A 17,149-nucleotide genomic window follows, 5' to 3' on the forward strand; every position below is an offset into this window, starting at 1 on the left:
CAGTAAGCATTAGCAATTCACGGTTATCACCCGGAATGGGGGAAGGGTTTGCAGGCCTGGGAGGGGAGTCTGGAGGCCAAGCCTTAGGTGTCCTGGCCCCGCCATCCCTAAAGGAGGGAGCGAGCCTCTTCCCTGGGGGCAGCCGGACAGATACAGGCCTGCTCTCTAGAATCAGAACCAGAAGGTCCAGATCCTATTCTGGAACCAGCTGTGTGACCTTGGGCAAGTCACTGGCTCTCTCCTTTCTCAATGTTCTTGAGCACAAGATAGAGACAGAAAAACCACGTTTCCAATACGTGGAGCTGTTGTCGGGGAGATGAGGTACATTCAGCTCAGGTATGGAAAGATAAAAGTCTCACAAAAATGCAGGAAGCTATCGGAGGTATTAAGAGGGAAATGGGCAACGGTGTGAGATCTGGGTGGCACGTGGGATGAGAAATACTGTTCTAGGCCCCTTCTGCTCCCTGACCATCTGCCCTGCATCCAACCTCTAGGAGGGAGGTGCAGGGTTTACCTGGGAGATGACTCCTGGCCAAGAAGGGACACTCAGAGTCTGCACAAACGTTCGTGAGAGTCAACTGGCCTGGTGCTTCTGGAAGGGCATAGGAAGTGAGCAAAAGGGAGAGAGAGGCCCTGGGATGTGTACGGATGGCACATCCTCCATCACTGGCACCTCACCCGTGTCGGGTAGGGGAAGGCACGGTGCAGTTTTCCCCTCATGTGTGACAAATGTCCCCTTCTCCATCTAGCGATTCCTGAAGTCAGGAGCTGGCTGAAGTGCCCGGGCACCAGGAATCACTGTGTGTCCTGGTCTGGGGGGAGAGGTTGGAGGCCCGTGATCCAGCAAGACGGGGGCCCAGGGGCCCAGGGGCCCCTGGGGGGAGTCATGGAACCCTCATTTGTACACTTGAAGGGGGTGCAGGCAGACTTCTGGGGGCTGAGGGAGCCCAGCGGGGGCGGACCGCCATCTCACAGAGATGGGACGAAAAGAACATGTTTCCGGAGTGTTTGCTGCCCGCCGGGCATGAAGTACTAATGTATTAGTCTATTTGGTCCTTGCAACACGCTCTGAGGAGTAACAGTTACACTCCCATTTTACAGATGTGGCAACTGGGGTTGCAGGGAACTGCCTCTACTTCAGAGCACATGGCCGTGGGAAGCCCAGCTCCAGGCCCGTCCTCCGGGGGTGACAAGGCGAGCCCCACCTGGCCAGGGTAGAAACCAGCCCTTGCAGTGCTGGACCAGACTGGAAACTGACCCCAGCTGTGAAGCCAGCAGAGCAGTGACACGGCCGGCAGGACACGGCCGTTTCCCTGGGCTCCAGCTCCCTACAGCTCTCCCCATAGCCTCACGCGACACCAGAGGAGGACAGTGGGTGCTGAGCCTGAACCGTGCCGGAGACTTTAATTCCTGAGCTGGATGAATGCTGCACTGGGCTGGACCGAGACGGCCAACAGGGATGGAAATAAATGGCCTGGGTCGTGGGGACCTGGGAGCAAGCATGGACTTTTATTTCAGGGGACAAGGGGAGACGCCCTCTGCCCTTCTGTGCCTGGCTAAGTAGTGGCTCTGTTTGCAGCTGGCCTTGTTCCCAAGTGCAGCTTGGAGGGGGGTGGAAGCTGAGCTGGGAGAGGTGGCCACGTGCCCTGATGGCCGGGGCAGCAGGAACCCCCAGAAAAAGGCCGGGGCCACGCGGATTTGAAGGCTGCGGCTGACAGTCCGCAGAGGCCCAGCCTGTGCCAAAGTAACCAGAGCTCGGGCTGTCCTTTGCCTCCAGGCTCCCTCCCCTCTCCGGTCCCAGGGAGGCCGAGCTGATAGGAGCTGGGTTCTGCCGTGAAGTCATCTGTTTTGGTGCCAGGGAAGGGAAGGGCTGGGGGAACAGGCGGAGGGGCCACAGGGCCCCCGCTCTGTCTGCCTTCCCCAGGCTGGCGCCACGGGTTGGAAAGCCTGAGTCTTATCTAGGCAGTGCCCGCTGCGGGGAGGTGATGGTGGGTGGGAATGGGGGCCCTAGGAGGGCAGGGGGCCGGGTGGGAAGGCCTGTGTATTGTCAGCAAATCTGGAAGAGAAAATGAGAGTTTGGTGGAAATGTCAGGGATCGGGGCATTTGTAGTTCTCTGCAAAATTTGTCTAGCTGATACCGGGAATGATTCAATCGTGATCTGATGTAAGCACTCCTTTGACCATGTGCCACTCTACAGAAGAAGGAAAGAACCTAAAGGACATTCCAAAGTGCCGAGGTCGTGGGGAAGGGGTGGACCAATCCAGTTCTCTGAGAGGGGGAGGGGCGTCCTGGAGAGATGGTGCTGGAAGTTACCTCCTCGCGCCCAAATGAAGCAACAGAGAATGTTGCAGGGCAAGGTAACAAGGATGACAGAAGTGTGAGCCCACTCAGGGCAAGGGCACCCATGGGCGTAAGACCCAACCAACCAAGCATCAAGAAATCAAGACCAGGAGAAGGACCATCTGTGCCCCAGGGACCAGGGCCCAGGCACAGTGAAGGATGTGTCTCTTAGGGGACAGAGAGGCTGGAGACAAGCTCTGGACGGGAGGTGGACAAGAGCAGGCGGAGCCTTGGAAGTGGAAGCAAAGAGCCACAGAGGAAGACTCACCGTGTCAGCCATTATTCTTGATTAGTGGAGCATGAGGGAAACTGAGTCCAGCGCCGGGAGGGTCTCTTGGACTGGACTGAAGGCCCATCTTGGGATGCTTGTGCAGACAGAGAAAAACGTTGTGCTCTTCCTCAGGCGTGGGATATGATGCGCATGTACTCAGGGAAGGGGGTCAGAAACAGAGGGAAGCTGAAAGCCTGGAACCCAGAGCCTCACACCCTCTGATGTGGTCTGAATTCTGTGTCCTCCCCAGATTCACACGTTGAAACCCCAACCCCCACAGGTGATGGTGTTAGAAGGAGTGGCCTTTGGGAGGTGCTTAGTCATGAGGGTGGACCCCCCAGGAGGGGGGCTAGTGCCCTTACAAGGGACCGCAGAGAGCTCCTTAGCCCCTCTACCATGTGAGGACACAGCAAGAAGGCTGTGAGTTAGGAAGTGGGCTCTCACCAGACACCCAAATCTGCTGGTGCCTTGATCTTGAACTTCCAGCCTCTAGAACTGTGAGCAGTGAATTTCTGTTGTTTGTAAGCCACCCAGCCTGTGGTATCTTGTTAGAGCAGCCGGTACAGGCTAAGATGTCAAGCTGACGCCCTTAGCCCTGGGCTGGGCCTGGGACAGCACAGCCTCATCAGGACACCGGGCAGGGTGGGGCCCCAGGAGCTGGTTCTGTGCTCCCTGTGGACCGCGCACATCCAGAGCTGGCTGCTCTGTTAGTATGTAGAGCACAGCAGGAGAGGGAGCCCATCCCTGATACCCGCCTGAACCTGCTGCAGAGACAGTTACAGACCAGGTGTCCCTGGGGCCGCTGGAGGAGGTGGTGCCACTGGTGCCCAAGTGCCAGGCATCCTGCTAAGGTGTGGCTGGTAAGCAGTGGAAGGGCAAGGCCTTAGGTGAGGCTCGGGGGCAGGGCAGTGCTCTAAGGTGTGGCCCTGAAGCTGTCTTTACCTTTTTCAGCTGCTCTTGACTAGTTGCAGCTGACGTGCTCTTTAAGTGATACCCAGCCAGCTGACAGTGACTATTCTCAAATTAGAGCTCCATCATTATTTTGAAACACACCTTCAAAAGTCAGAGCATCATTTTTTTGGAATGTTTCCTATGGATTCAAAAATCCATTCTCATTGTTATAAACTAGTTGAACATTATATGGTGAAATAAAAGGAAGAAGTATACTGAAGTATAAAAATGGATATGAAAAATACATATTCAGAGAACTTCAAAGGTCATATTAAAATTAGAACTATTATATAAGGAAACACTTATGTACCTTGGAAAATGCCTCTTCTCACCTCTTGTGAAACAGAATCTGGGTACAGACCTGACCTGTGCCATTGATTCTTATTATCAACAAATAGATACCACATCTATTGACTCATACTATGACACGGTGCCAACCACATGAACTTATGTATGGCCTCTTGAGTGATTATTATTTTCCATTTACATATGAGTAACTGAGGTTCAATGCTTTTCCTAATATCGCTCAGCTAGTAGGTGACACTTGGGCCTGAACGCAGGGAGGCTGCATCTGAGTCTATAACACTTCAGTGCTGTTCTCGTCACTGACTCTCCATTACGTTTGCTCTGCCTTCCCCTTTTTCCCCCAAATTAGTTTCTTTCCTTTCATATACATTTTAACGTACAATTAAAAAAACTTCACCGCCAATTGATACATCTTATCAATTTATATTTGCTAACGATTTCCATGTCTTAAACAGTCAGAAACTGACTTTCGTTACAAAACTGGAACACTCTCCCCTTCCAATCCCCCTTCCCCTCCCCCCCAAAAAACCCCCCAAAAACCCCAAAACCAAACGTACAATTTCATTTCTCTGGTTCTTACTGTGTGATGTGAGGTTATATCCAAGTTCACACTCTTCCAGTTTTCTGTCCCACTCTTTCAAAAGTTGTTGAAAGTTGCCTCCTATAGGTGGAAAAGTGGCGAGAGTGGTCGTCTGGGCTCTGCAAAGACCGCCCCGCACGAGGATGGGGGAAGCGCGGACACCTCCGCCGCCCGCCCGAGCGGGAAAAGCAGGTAGGCCGCGCCCCCTGGTGGTGAGAACAGGGTCTAACTGCTCGCCCGGAGAGGGGTAGGGGTGGGGGTGGGGGTGGGGGTGGGGTGGCCGGGGTCTTCCCGCCCACGGTCACTCTCACCTGCGCAGAGCAAAAGCCCTTAGGGGCTTTTCAGCGACTCGAGTCCCTTTTGGACCATCGGATTGCATTTAATTTCGGTCCAATTTCTTTCTAGTCCTATACAAGTTGGCACGTATCAATTTTCCCAAACAGGCACGGTTAAAAAGATTAAAAAAATGTAAATGGTGGCCCATCATTTTGACCAGCTCCTTCCCTAAATGCACGTGGTGTGGAGCAGGGAGTACGGGGCTGCCTCTCAGGAGACCTGGGGCCTTTCCTGGGTTCTGGCCTCACTAGTGGCTTCCCTTCCCCTTCTGGGCCTCTGTTTTCTCACCTGTGGTGATGATTTCTAACGGCCTTTCCAGACCCAGGCGTCGGTGCGTCTTTCAGACAAGAGGGGGCTGCCTCACCGGCCTGTGCTTGCGTCAGACCCAGCAGGGCAAGAGCCTCACCCCGCTCTGCTGCCGCCCCCAACCCACCGTTAGGACACTAGTGGCTGTGGTCCCTGGCTTAAATTTTCATGTGGGGTCTGACTCTCACTTGCTGTGTGGCTGGGACCGCAGCTTTAACCTGTCTGTGCCCTCGTTTCTGTAAACTGTCATGTCCCGTAAACAGAGCCCTCTGGACAGTGGACAGTATTGCGGAGAAATCACAGCACAGGGGGGGCTCTGCTTCTATTCATCGATTGTGCTTTTGATCGAATGCTGACTCTATGCCCAGTATCGCGCTGACCATGAGGACCTCAAAGGACACGAAGGAGCTGGTTGTTAAGCTGGACGTTGGAGAAGACGTCCGGCGGTGGCCAGCGGGTGCTCCCGGTGGACTCTTTTGAGTCGTAAGGCTGCAGAGGGAGCAAAACAGACAGAGTCTGCCACCTGGTGGCAGGAAAGAGTACTGCTCCATAAGGGGTGCTCTGTGCAGCTCCCCCCGCCCGCCTCCCCCGAACAAGCGGGGCAGAAAGGGAAGAGCTGGCTGGCCACGCGTCTGGGACAGAGAGCAGGAGGAACTGTTCCATAAATGAAGTTGTTTTTGCCTTGGTACGGATTGATTTCCTTCAGCCCCGTGATCTATCGATATTTAGACTTGGTCTGTAGGACAGGTCACGATTATTTATTTAATCATAACGAGAGGTGATAAGCAAGTAAGGTACACCCTCCGGGACCTGGTCCAGGGTGACAACTCAGCTGTTCATTGTTTTAAAAAGGAACAATTTAATAGCATTTTGTGGCGCTCATTTCCCCCCCACATCCCCTCTCATCTTCCCGGTATCAGGTTTGCGTGCGTGAACATTACAATACTCCGAGGAATAGGCGACACAGTGGAAGTTAGGAGACCCAAGCGCTTGTCTGGGCTCCGTCATTAACTTAGTGATGCGCTCATGGCTTAGCTATGGTACCAGGGCTGTCGAGCTCGATTTTAAAGCAGATAAAGATCATTTCATTACTGTCGACATATTTGTCAACTCAAATATTTTAGAAGTCCTACAAATCAATAAAAAAATGACAAACAGCCCGATAAACAATTGGCCAAAGGTATGAACAGGCGCTTCATAACTGAGGCTCTCCAGGTGGCCAATAAGCATGTGAAAGATGCTCAGCATTATGCTTATTAAAGAAGTGCAAATTAAAATAACAAAGAGACAGTAGACACATCCACCAGAATGGTGAGAATGTGAAGATTGACAATGCTAAGTGTTTGTGAAGATGCAGGGCAACCTGAACTCTCACACATTGCTGATGGGAGTTAAACTGGCACAGCCAATTTGGAAACTGTCAGTATTCACGAAGAAATTGGTATATAAATACACTGTGGTACCTGCACAGTAATAAAAAAGCATGGGCTACTGTTACATGTAGCGTAATGGATGAATTTTATAAACATTGTGTTGAATGAAAGTCAGGCACATAAGACTGCACACAGTATAAGTCCATTTACATGAAGTTCAACCGTAGGCAAAACTAATTGATGGTAAAGGAAGGGGTTATTGACTGAGAAGGGGCAAGAGAGAATCTTCTGGGGGTGGTGGAAATATCCTATATCTTGATCTGGGTGTGGTTATATAGGTTGTGTACTACGTATGCACACTTATTATATATGTACATACACACATGTATGTATGTATGTACACATACATATATATTAATGTGTCCCTACACACTTTCTTCAAAGCAATTACCATTTTTGTGATTTTTTTTTGTTAACTGAGTAATTTCACCAAAATATATTTTATTAGTACAAGGCAGTAGTAATTTTCACTTCAATTTCGTGAGAATTGATGAAGTCATATAAGCTCCATTAAAATGTTTGGGGGAATAGATTTTTATAAAGACAGTTTTACTATGATTTTCCTACAGAATCTAATGATGAAGGCAACATTTTAAAATGATAACCCAATAAACATTTAGAAAGATATGATGTAATCATTTTTGTGATTATTGACTTACTTGCTTTTTTATTTATTTACTTTTGGTTTATCACTTCTAGTATGCTATAAATTCAAAGAGGATGGCGATCACAACCCTTTTTGTGTGTGTGTGTGTGTGCCTATTCACATAGTAGCCAAGAATTTTATTTTTGTTAGATGAATAAATGAATACAAAAAACGAATGAAGACACGAATGAGTTTTTGTATTTTGGGATGCTTCTTTCTTGCCCTGGAAGGAGTAAACATGACTCAGAATAGCATAGAATGGTCAGGAATAGTGTTTATAAGGAAGGTTTTTTGAATCAATGTAACTATCATTTATTAAACATCTAATATGTGTTAGGCCCTGTGCCTTGCAAATGTCTCATTTAAGCTTAATAAAATCCCTTGAGATAAATATTATTATTTTTTTGACATTTAAATGTTTTTAATCCCAAATTGACATTTTCAGTACACATGAAGCATTTGTCCGTGCTTTAGTATTCCAGTCGTGGCACTTGAACTTTTTCTTTGCTGAATAGTTCTGACTCCATTGCACCCTAATAATTTTTTTTTCTTAACTAGGAGGAGAAGCTGAGGTTTGGAGTTCAATGACTGGTGCAAAGTCACACTGACGGATGAAGAAGGAAGGAATATGGGGCGACTTGGGGACCCTGCTTCTTCTTGCTGCTGTCCTCTACCCTCTCGACCATGTGATCCCTGACATGGCCCTGGGGTAGAAGTCCAGAAGCCTTGCTCACTCAGCCGGTAGTGGGAGGAGGGGCTCCAAGGGCAGTGCGGGGGCTCCACCTCCACGCCCCCACAGGCTAGCGCAGTGCCTGGCGCGTAGCAGGTGAACAACAGATATTCGAGGAGCGAATGAAAAAGCAGCGGTGATACTGATAGATACCATGAAATGTTTCCATTCGTGTACTTATTCATCTGTCATGAATACATGTAGATTATAAGCCCCTTGAGGGCAGACACCCTGGCCCAGGCTCTCTGGCCCTCAGCACTTCCCGTGGTTTCCACAGCCGGCCAAGGGGCTGAAACATCCCCTGGAGCAGAGCTTGGCCAACCAAGCCCTGTGGGTGGAATCCCACCCACTGCTTGTTTTTATAAATAAAGTTATATTGAAACATGCTGCTTTCACACTGCAAAGGCAGAGCTGAGTAGTTGTGCCAGGGATCACATGGACCTAAAGCTTATACATTTATTTATTTTTGGCTGCATTGGGTCTTTGTTGTGGTGTGCGGGCTTCTCACTGCAATGGCTTCTCTTGTTGCGGAGCATGGGCTCTAGGTGCGTGGGCTTCGGTAGTTGTGGCTCGTGGGCTCTATAGAGTGCAGGCTCAGTAGTTGTGGCGCACGGGCTTAGTTGCTCCGCGGCATGTGGGATCTTCCCGGACCAGGGCTCAAACCCGTGTCCCCTGCATTGGCAGGCGGATTCTTAACCACTGTGCCACCAGGGAAGCCCGGACGTAAAGCTTAATACGTATATTCTCTGATCCTTCCAGAAAAAGTGTGTTGACTCTTGAAGTTGAGATTCCCTTAATGGAGTCAATTGCCTTGGACACTCTGGGATGAGCTTTGCTGAAAGTGAGGCAATAAGTGGTCTAGCAAAGGAGAAGGAAGGTGACAGCAAAGAGAAAGATGGAAGGTTTCAAATATCAACATCCTCCGCCTCATAATTTGTTCATTACTGCCCTGAACGTACTCTCAAAACAGAAGGCAAGGATCCCAGGAGTGGAGTCTGGGGCGCAGATGTTCCCTGGGCCTGGCCTGTGGCCCCCTGTCTTCCTGGGGGAGGTTTCAGGCTTGACCCGCCCCCCTCCGCTCCCCCCAAGAGCTTCTTGTCTTCTGCCAGGGTGGCAGAGTCTGGATCCGGAAAGATCTCAACAGACTGGCATTGAGAGGCCAAATCTAACAAAACAAAGGCAAACTGGAATAAATGTAAGTTTGTGCCCTTAGATTAAAAAAAAAAATCAGGGCTTCCCTGGTGGCTCAGTGGTTAAGAATCCACCTGCCAATGCAGGGAACACGGGTTTGAACTCTGGTCCGGGAAGATCCCACATGCTGCGGAGCAACTAGGCCCGTGTGCCACATCTACTGAGCCTGCGCTCTAGAGCCCGCGAGCCACAACTACTGAGCCCACGTGCCACAACTACTGAAGCCCACGCGCCTAGAACCTGTGCTCCGCAACAAGAGAAGCCACCGCAATGAGAAGCCCATGCACCACAACGAAGAGTAGCCCCCACTCGCCGCAACTAGAGAAAGCCTGCCCACAGCAACGAAGACCCAACGCAGCCAAATTAAAAAAAAAAAAAAAAATCAGTGACACAAGTATCCGTTTTGGGAGGATGAAGATTAATTACAGCATCAGAGAAAAAGAAAAAGTGCGTCCTGTAGATGGAGCATTCAAACTGGTGGTCACCGATTCTTGCAAAGGGAATTTGGTTTCAGGCTGCATTCGTGGGATTTTGGAATCTAGAATCAGGGAGGGGAGGCTGCTGGTGTCTCTATGCTGGCCAGAGCAGGCCTGAAAAACTGTGCCTGGGACACCGAGCTTTAGAGCAGAGCAGAGGTTCACAGGGCTCTGACCCACGTCCTGTGGCTCAGAGGAAGTGAGCTGAGCAAAATAATAAAAATGGTGATGGATAAACAAAACAAGACAAAAGCAACTCAAACTTACGTAAATCTTTCAAAGGCTTGCATGTGCAGTATCTTGGTCAATACTCACAAGTGTGTGTGCTATGTATTATCCCCATTTTACAGCTGAGGAAATTGAGGTTTCAGAGAGGCTACCTGAGTTGCCCAAGGTGGCAGAGTTGGTACAACTTACATTCAAGCTTATGTTCTCTTTTGCTGGTCAGGATTCCATGCCAGGTACAGAGCCGGGAGGGAGCACAGCAAAGGTGAGGGCAACTTGGGGCTTTCAAGGTTGAGGCTCTCAAATCTGGGTGATCTCAGGGTTTGCAGTGACGGGGGGACGTCAGCAGCTGGGGCACAGAGAAAAAGAACATTATTCTGGACAAAGAGGGGTGGGTGCTGACAGGGAGCATTTAAGGAAATATACACGCTAGGAGATGGGAGCTGTGGATCTAGGGCAATAGGAGTGGTACCCCCTCCCTGTCCCCAGAAGTGTTTTATCATTGGCATTGTTTAGAATTGCTGGCATGTGGTGATAATAAAGAGTAGACTGGCTGTTAGTTGGCTTCATAATTGTTTTTATTTATTTATTTTTATGTTTTTTGATGTGGACCATTTTTAAAGTCTTTATTGATTTGTTACACTATTGCTTCTGTTTTATGTTTTGGTTTTTTGGCCGCAAGGCATGTGGGATCTTAGCTCCCTGACCAGGCATCGAACCTGCATCCCCTGCATTGGAAGGCGAAGTCTTAACCACTGGACCACCAGGGAAGTCCCTATGATCGTTTTAAATCCTCTTCAGACAGTGCACCCTCCCCCTAATGCCTGCTGAGGGGATGTGTCCACTGCCTCTCTGCCCTTGGTAGGACGCTGCCCAAGGGACACTCCGTGTGTCTGTGATGCCACCAAGCTAGTCATGAACAGTAGCGTCTGCTACTGTCTCCAGGCTGCTTTCTAGACTGGCACCCTCCTCCATAGGAAGAACCATGGTACATCCAGCCCACCCTTCCTAGTGCAAAGAGTTGAAGTGATGTGTCCAGGGTCATAGAGATGGTTAGTGTATGAGCGGGGAAAATCCCAGCTTCTGGGCTCCCAGGCCAGGACTTTGTGTGCAAATCGTGTGGTTTCCTAGTAGGCAGGTGGTGAGGGTGGGGTGTGGCCATGGCTGGGGGAGACGTGCTGGCTGTGGTAGTATCTCCCTAGCAGCTGGACCACAAGGCTGTCCTCTCCAGCAGTGGGTACCTCTAGGAATAAATCATTCTGTTAGTGAGTTGTAGGGACTTCTGGGGGCTGCTACCTTGATCTGTTGCCCCATTGCAGTGAGAAGAGAACTTGACAGAAATCAGGGGGCAGTGGGCCAGCTCCAACACTAATAGCAGCAGCAACAATAACTAATCCGAAAAAAAAAAAAAATTAGTCCCTATTGAGTGCTTACCTAGGGGTTAATAATTATCCGGTGTTACTGTGTGCCAGGCTCCGTGTTAACAACTTTTTAGCTTACTCAAGTCCCCAACCATCCTATGCAGTAACTTCTGTTATTATTCCAATCTCTTCTCCTCCCCTCCTCCTCCCCTCCTCCTCCCCCTCCCCTTCTTCCTCCCCCTCCCTTTCCTCCTCCCCTCCCCCTCCTCCTCCCCTCCCCCTCCCCCTCCTCCTCCTTCTTATTCTTTTCCCTTACTACTCCTTTCCCAGGGAAGAGAAAATGGAGGCTAACAGAAGTTAAACGACTTGGTCAAGGTCACCAAGCTAAGACGTGGTTCCGGAAGGACCCAGATTGAAATCCAGGTTGTCTGATACTGAGGCCCATTCTGAATGAGTACATGACCCTGCTCCTATTAATGAGTCCTGATGGCATCAGGGCCCCTGATCCAAGCCAGGTGGCCGGCGGCCCCAGGAACATCATGAGTCCTTATGCTTGAACTTGTCTCACTGCCTCTCATCTATTCTGTCATCAGACTCTTCTCGGGTGCCACCCCAGGTGTCCTGTAGGCCCTGATCGAAGGTGGGGAGAAGGAGTCCTCGTGTGGTAGTTCACCAACGGCAGGAGCAGAAAGTCAGGGCGTGACCATGATCTTCCAGAAGAGCTCGGGCCAGCCCTGGCCTTAGGTGACCCCACGCCAGCCGAACCCAGGATTTATTAATAATTACCTTCTTTGTCTCCTCCCAAGATTCTGCCTTACCTAGGAGAGAGTGGGCCAAGGGTAGAAGGAGAAAAAGACAGAGACAGAGACAGGGAGAGACAGAAAGACAGAGGGGAGAATCTTCATGTCTGGAGCAAGAAGGTTTTAGGTCAGGCACCCACCCCAGCAGACCTTCACTTACAGGTGTGAAGGGGAAACATCACCTTCTCCCTCAATTCAAGTTTGATGGATTCAGTTATTTTCCATCTTCCTGTGAAGGACATTGAAAGCAGAAAAAACTTTGGGCGAAAACTAAGCCCTTGCTGCTTTCCAGAATAACTGAAGGTGCTGACCCTGCAGCAGGGCGTTACAGACCTGAGAGGAACTTGAGACCCCCGGGGCCAGTCCAGAAGTGAGCAGCGGTGCAGGAAGCTGCAAGGCTGTGCAGATCCTCTTAGGCTCATCTCTTCCTGGTCCTCAGAATTTGGGGTGAAATTAATCGAGCAAATAGAAGTTCAGGAAGTCGACTTGGCCAGCTTCCCCAGAAGCAATTAGGTTGCTGTAACCAACCCCCCAAGACAACTGCTGGTAACGTCAGAAAGCCAGTTGACGTATTTGCGGTGTGTGTGGAGGTCGTACCCCTACTAGGAGACCTGCTTGGTGTCAGGAGACCAACCGCGGGTGACAGGCCTCGTGACTATAGGTGGAGAGTGTGAGGAGTGTCAGGACCTTCTCCAGGGACGTTCTGTCAGATCAAATGCACGCCTTTTCCCACGCAGGAAGCCATGTTTCTTCCTCTTGCTTGCCTTCCTCCAGGCTCATTGAAGGCCATCAAGATACTGGTTGTACCTGTCAGGGGTCTGGGTGGAGCAGACCAGGCCTCCAGTTCAGGGGAGAGGCAGCCCACCAGATGCAGCCAAGACACCTCAGGTCAAGGTCTTTATCCTTCTGGGAGTGACATGCGTGGCCAGTGGAAAGGCCACTTTCTTCTCCTGTGCTCCATTCCATCCTCGTTTAGCTCCCCGGCCTGAGCTGAAGTGTGGGACCAGCCTGTGGGGAGAGCCAGCCAGCCAGAAGCTGGAAGTCGCCTGCCCTGGGTATTGGGAAGGGAATTTCTTGGAAGCGGTTCAAACCGTAGAGTCGTCTCCAAGGAAGTGTGTGAGCCTAAGCCTTCCTGGCTTACGGTCCTATTCGAGGGGTTGGTTTCTCCTGAAGTCCTGGTTTGTGCTGGTCTAACCTTTTCTCACCGTCTCTGGAAAGTTTAGGGTTAGTCCTCCCCTCTTCTGGGCCAGCAGAACTCTCAGAGAGCCGGGGGGCTTTATTTCACGGAGCAGGACGCCGGAAGGGAGAGGGTGCACCCGTGCCCGGGGCTCCAGCTTTGCGGTCTGCTGCTGTGTGGTCTCGGGAACGTTTCTCAACTGCTCTGCACGTCCGTTTCTACACCTGCTCCTTAGGCTGTGAAGGATTTTAGAATATCCGGTCACTCGCTTGACCGGCTATTCGTTGAGTAACCTGCTCCAGGTTCGAGAACTGAACTTCGAGACTTCTTTGCACACAACCTTAGAAATCAGGGCCTGGGACTCGTGTGAACATCTGGAGCTCGTAAGCAATCACTTTCTGTGTTTCCCGCTGGTACTGAGTCCAGTCTGAGTTCAGAGGTTTCAGACCCAGAGGCGACCTGAGGTCTGAAATAGCCGTCATTGTCACTTCAACCGGCCTTTTGCAAATTCACACGCCGGGCCTGGTGCTGCTTGTGAAATATGCTGTAATGCAGCTTCTGAGTATCTGGGGGCCGCGGGGGGAGCTTAAGGAACTGCCACCCCTGCCAGCTCCGGGATGGTGCATTGCTGTTCTCCTCAGAACCATGCCTCGGCTCTGTAAGATGAGCTGCAGTTTGAGAACAGAACTGCTCACATGCCTGAAACAGGAGGGAAGAGGGCAGGGCACAACCTTTAAAAGAATGACATAGCCATAGGACATGACAAAAACTGGTTAGAACTAACTAGATCCAAGATGGCAGAAGATTCGACTCCCAGTGGACCTTGAGCCTCATTCTACGCTCACTGTAATACATCAGCATATGCTAAATGCCACCGCTACCGGTGTCATGACAGTTCCGAGACTAGCCATAAAAGGCCAAAAAGTGGGCGATGACCCAGTTCCTGGAAATCCCTGCCTATTCCCTCGAAATAGTTGGAATAATCCTCCCACTCATTAGCCTATGAAATTACTCAGCTCATAAACGCTAACTATGCCATATTTTGGGGCCTCTCACCTTCTGAGATGGCCCACACTCTGTGGAATGTGTTTCTCTCTAAATCAATCCACTTCTTACCTATCACTTTGTCTCTCACTGAATTCTTTCTGCAACGAGACATCAAGAACCTGAGCTTCACTAAGTCCTGAGACCAGGTGTGTGATCTCAATTAAAAGACCGTGGATTCATGTCCCAATTTGGATTTTGTCTGGGTTTGAGTTCTGGCACGTGGGTTCAAGTCCCAATCTGAGTTGCACAGTTTCATATCCAAACCAAACCACCAGCATATCCAGGAGGCACTATTGTCCCAACAGGTTGATTCCAAGGTACTTCATGTGTTATGGAGTCAGAACCTCTCTGCTGGTGGCTTGTGGAGAAGAGCTAAGAAGCAGAGGCCGTCTCTGGACCTTGTGGGCAGGATAGCCCACCTGGACCTGGCAGGTGGAGCTCACTGCTGCTCTGCTGTCACTCCGGAGGGGGAAGAGGGTGGGGAACACAGCCCCGGAATGGCCCGGCCCCGTGACACTCCACCATGCCGCACGCAGTCCTGTCTGCTGGGGTCTCTGGGCATCTGCCCAGCATGACTGGCCGTCCTTGTGCAGACAGAAGACGTGATTCCTGCCAAAGGTTGGTCTGGGGCTTCTGCTCTTCGGCTGGAACTCTGAGCACCCAAGGGTAGGGAGCACATCGTCTTGCTCATAGAATGCTTCCTTTTTCAGAGTCTGGCACAATGCCAGTGGTGGTGGATGTAATAAACACCTCAGGAGGACGCTATGACCCGGTTCTGTTGCGCGGAGTTCTGACTCCTGGACCTGACTGCTGGCCAGAGAGAGAACACCAGAAGGATGCCACAGAGGCGCCCCTTGATGCAAAACTGCTCCCCACCTTTCCAGCCTCGCACCCCACTTGCCCACCCCACCAAGGACAATTTCTCCCAGTGTGGTTTTTGGAGCCCCTGAGATACAAAATTGGGAACTGGGTAGTGAAAGAGAAGATGGGAAGCCTCGGGTGGATAAATTAGGAGTCTGGGATTAACAGATACACACTACTATATATAAAATAGATAAACAGCAAGGACCTACTGTATAGCACAGGGAACTATATTCAATATTTTGTAATCTATAATGGAAAAGAATCTGAAAAATTTGTATATATATGTGTGTATACATATATATATGTATATATACACACACACACACACACACGCACACAACTGAATCACATTGCCGTACACCTGAAACTAACACAACATTCTAAATCAACTATACTTCAGTAAAAAAAAATACATCCTGTTAGATTCCTCTACTTAGTAATTGAAAGGTGGTACACCTTAATAGTGTAGACACTGGATCAAGACTGTCTGGGTTCAAATCCAGTGCTAACTCTTACTAGTTGTGTGACCCTGGAAAAGTTTCTTCATCTGCAAAATGGGAGAAATAATAGAGTTTTGGGTGAGGATTAAGTGATTGAATACATGTAAACCACTTAAAAGTGGGACTGGCATGTGGTAAGTTATCGTTATTAGGCTCAGTGGATGTCATATCCTTGGGCCTGTGGTCACGTATTGATCAGTTGATTCTGAATGGGATATAGGAATTATTGATTGGAGATTGGAGGGCAGAAAGTAGAATAGGAATGCCTTTTGCCACAATGCCCCTTTAGAAAAACACATCTGGAATTTCCCCAGTAAATTGGTTAGAATCTGGCGCCCATTTGCTACCCATAGCTCGTTAGCCATCCTTACGCACAGATTGGAGGTCTTGTCCTTTTAGCCATTTGTGTATCCTTTTAATGCGGACCCATGAGGTAGGTTCATGTTTCATAGGCCTGAGGGGGAGTATGTCTCTTCAGTTTTAGGCAGCAAGACAATACATTGTGACAGTAGGCAACCCATTTCCAACCTACTCTACAGCCGAAGAAACATCTGCCCCCAAGCGCAGTGCAAGTACGAACTTCCACTCCATCATTTCCAAACAAGCCATTCCCTGAAGGGGAAAAGAACACACACACAAGAAAGAAAAAATCAGTCTTCAAGAGGCTGGGGGAGATCTTAGGGCTGTCCTCTCTTTCCTGGTGAAGGACTCTACCCTCTCACCTGCTGTTACATTTTGGCAAGGGCCGCTGAGTCCAGCGCTAATCAGAGGAAGTTGAGGGAAACAGGAATTTGGATAGCTGGAAAGTGATCTCTGCATGTGGTGAAATGGGCTCCCCTCTCTTAAGCTTTGGCAGATTTTCAGGATGTAGCCACAGATGAGCAGGGCGGGGGCCGAACACCACTAACCCACCTCTTGCCCCTAGTCTGCTGGTTTATCTGATATTGGTGTCTCCCTGCTGGGCTTACACCAATAGGGCTTTTCAAGTGCCTCAGTCCTTGGAAGATCCTCATTTGCATGATCAGACCTGTACCCATCATCTTACCTGAAGACGATGAGATCACCAAGAGGAAGAGTAACCCAGAGAGACAGAGCCTCATCGTTTAGGAGGGCACAGAGCTGCAACTTCCTGGGGGAGGCTGTCTGGGAGGCTCCTTTATAGCGCCGGGCAAGGCTGGGTGGGGCTGGACGCCGGCCTCATTCTATCTGGAAGGACACCCAGGGGAGACAGGCTTCTTCAGGGTTAGAGGAAAAAGAGTCCCTAGGCCATTCTGTGCTACTTCCTCTTCTACAAATCATGGGAGAAGAAGCGACTCAGGCAAGGCAGAACAGGAGCAGAGACTAGGCATCCTCGTGCCAGGCCTGGGCACTTTCCCTGTAACTTCAAAGGTGCACTGATGGAAAAATGGCAGGAAAATGTCTGCTTGTTTTTCCGGTCCAACTGAGAACACAGGAGCCCAGAGAGGTGATGTGATAAAATACAGGCTTCATTTCAGGCCAGAAAAGAAGTCGGCAAGAATTTACAGTGTTCCAAGAAGCAAAGGCTCTCAAGGTGTCTTGGCCTGACCAAGAGTTAGGTAGGTGTCCAGACATAGTGGAGCAGGGAAA

At 50.1% G+C, this 17,149-nt stretch overlaps 1 protein-coding gene across 1 annotated transcript; it reads right to left on the minus strand.

Moving 5' to 3' along the window:
- Positions 1–15,980: 15,980 nt before the first annotated feature.
- Positions 15,981–16,641, minus strand: DEFB136 (defensin beta 136). Its single transcript, XM_068554038.1, has 2 exons — positions 16,587–16,641; positions 15,981–16,153 (listed from the first exon to the last, which is right to left on the minus strand). The coding sequence occupies exons 1-2, from the start codon at positions 16,639–16,641 to the stop codon at positions 15,981–15,983; spliced, it is 228 nt and encodes a 75-aa protein (XP_068410139.1).
- Between the last annotated feature and the right edge of the window lie 508 nt (positions 16,642–17,149).

This window comes from Eschrichtius robustus, chromosome 10 (genome assembly GCF_028021215.1).
Source record: "Eschrichtius robustus isolate mEscRob2 chromosome 10, mEscRob2.pri, whole genome shotgun sequence".
NCBI lineage: Eukaryota > Metazoa > Chordata > Mammalia > Artiodactyla > Eschrichtiidae > Eschrichtius > Eschrichtius robustus.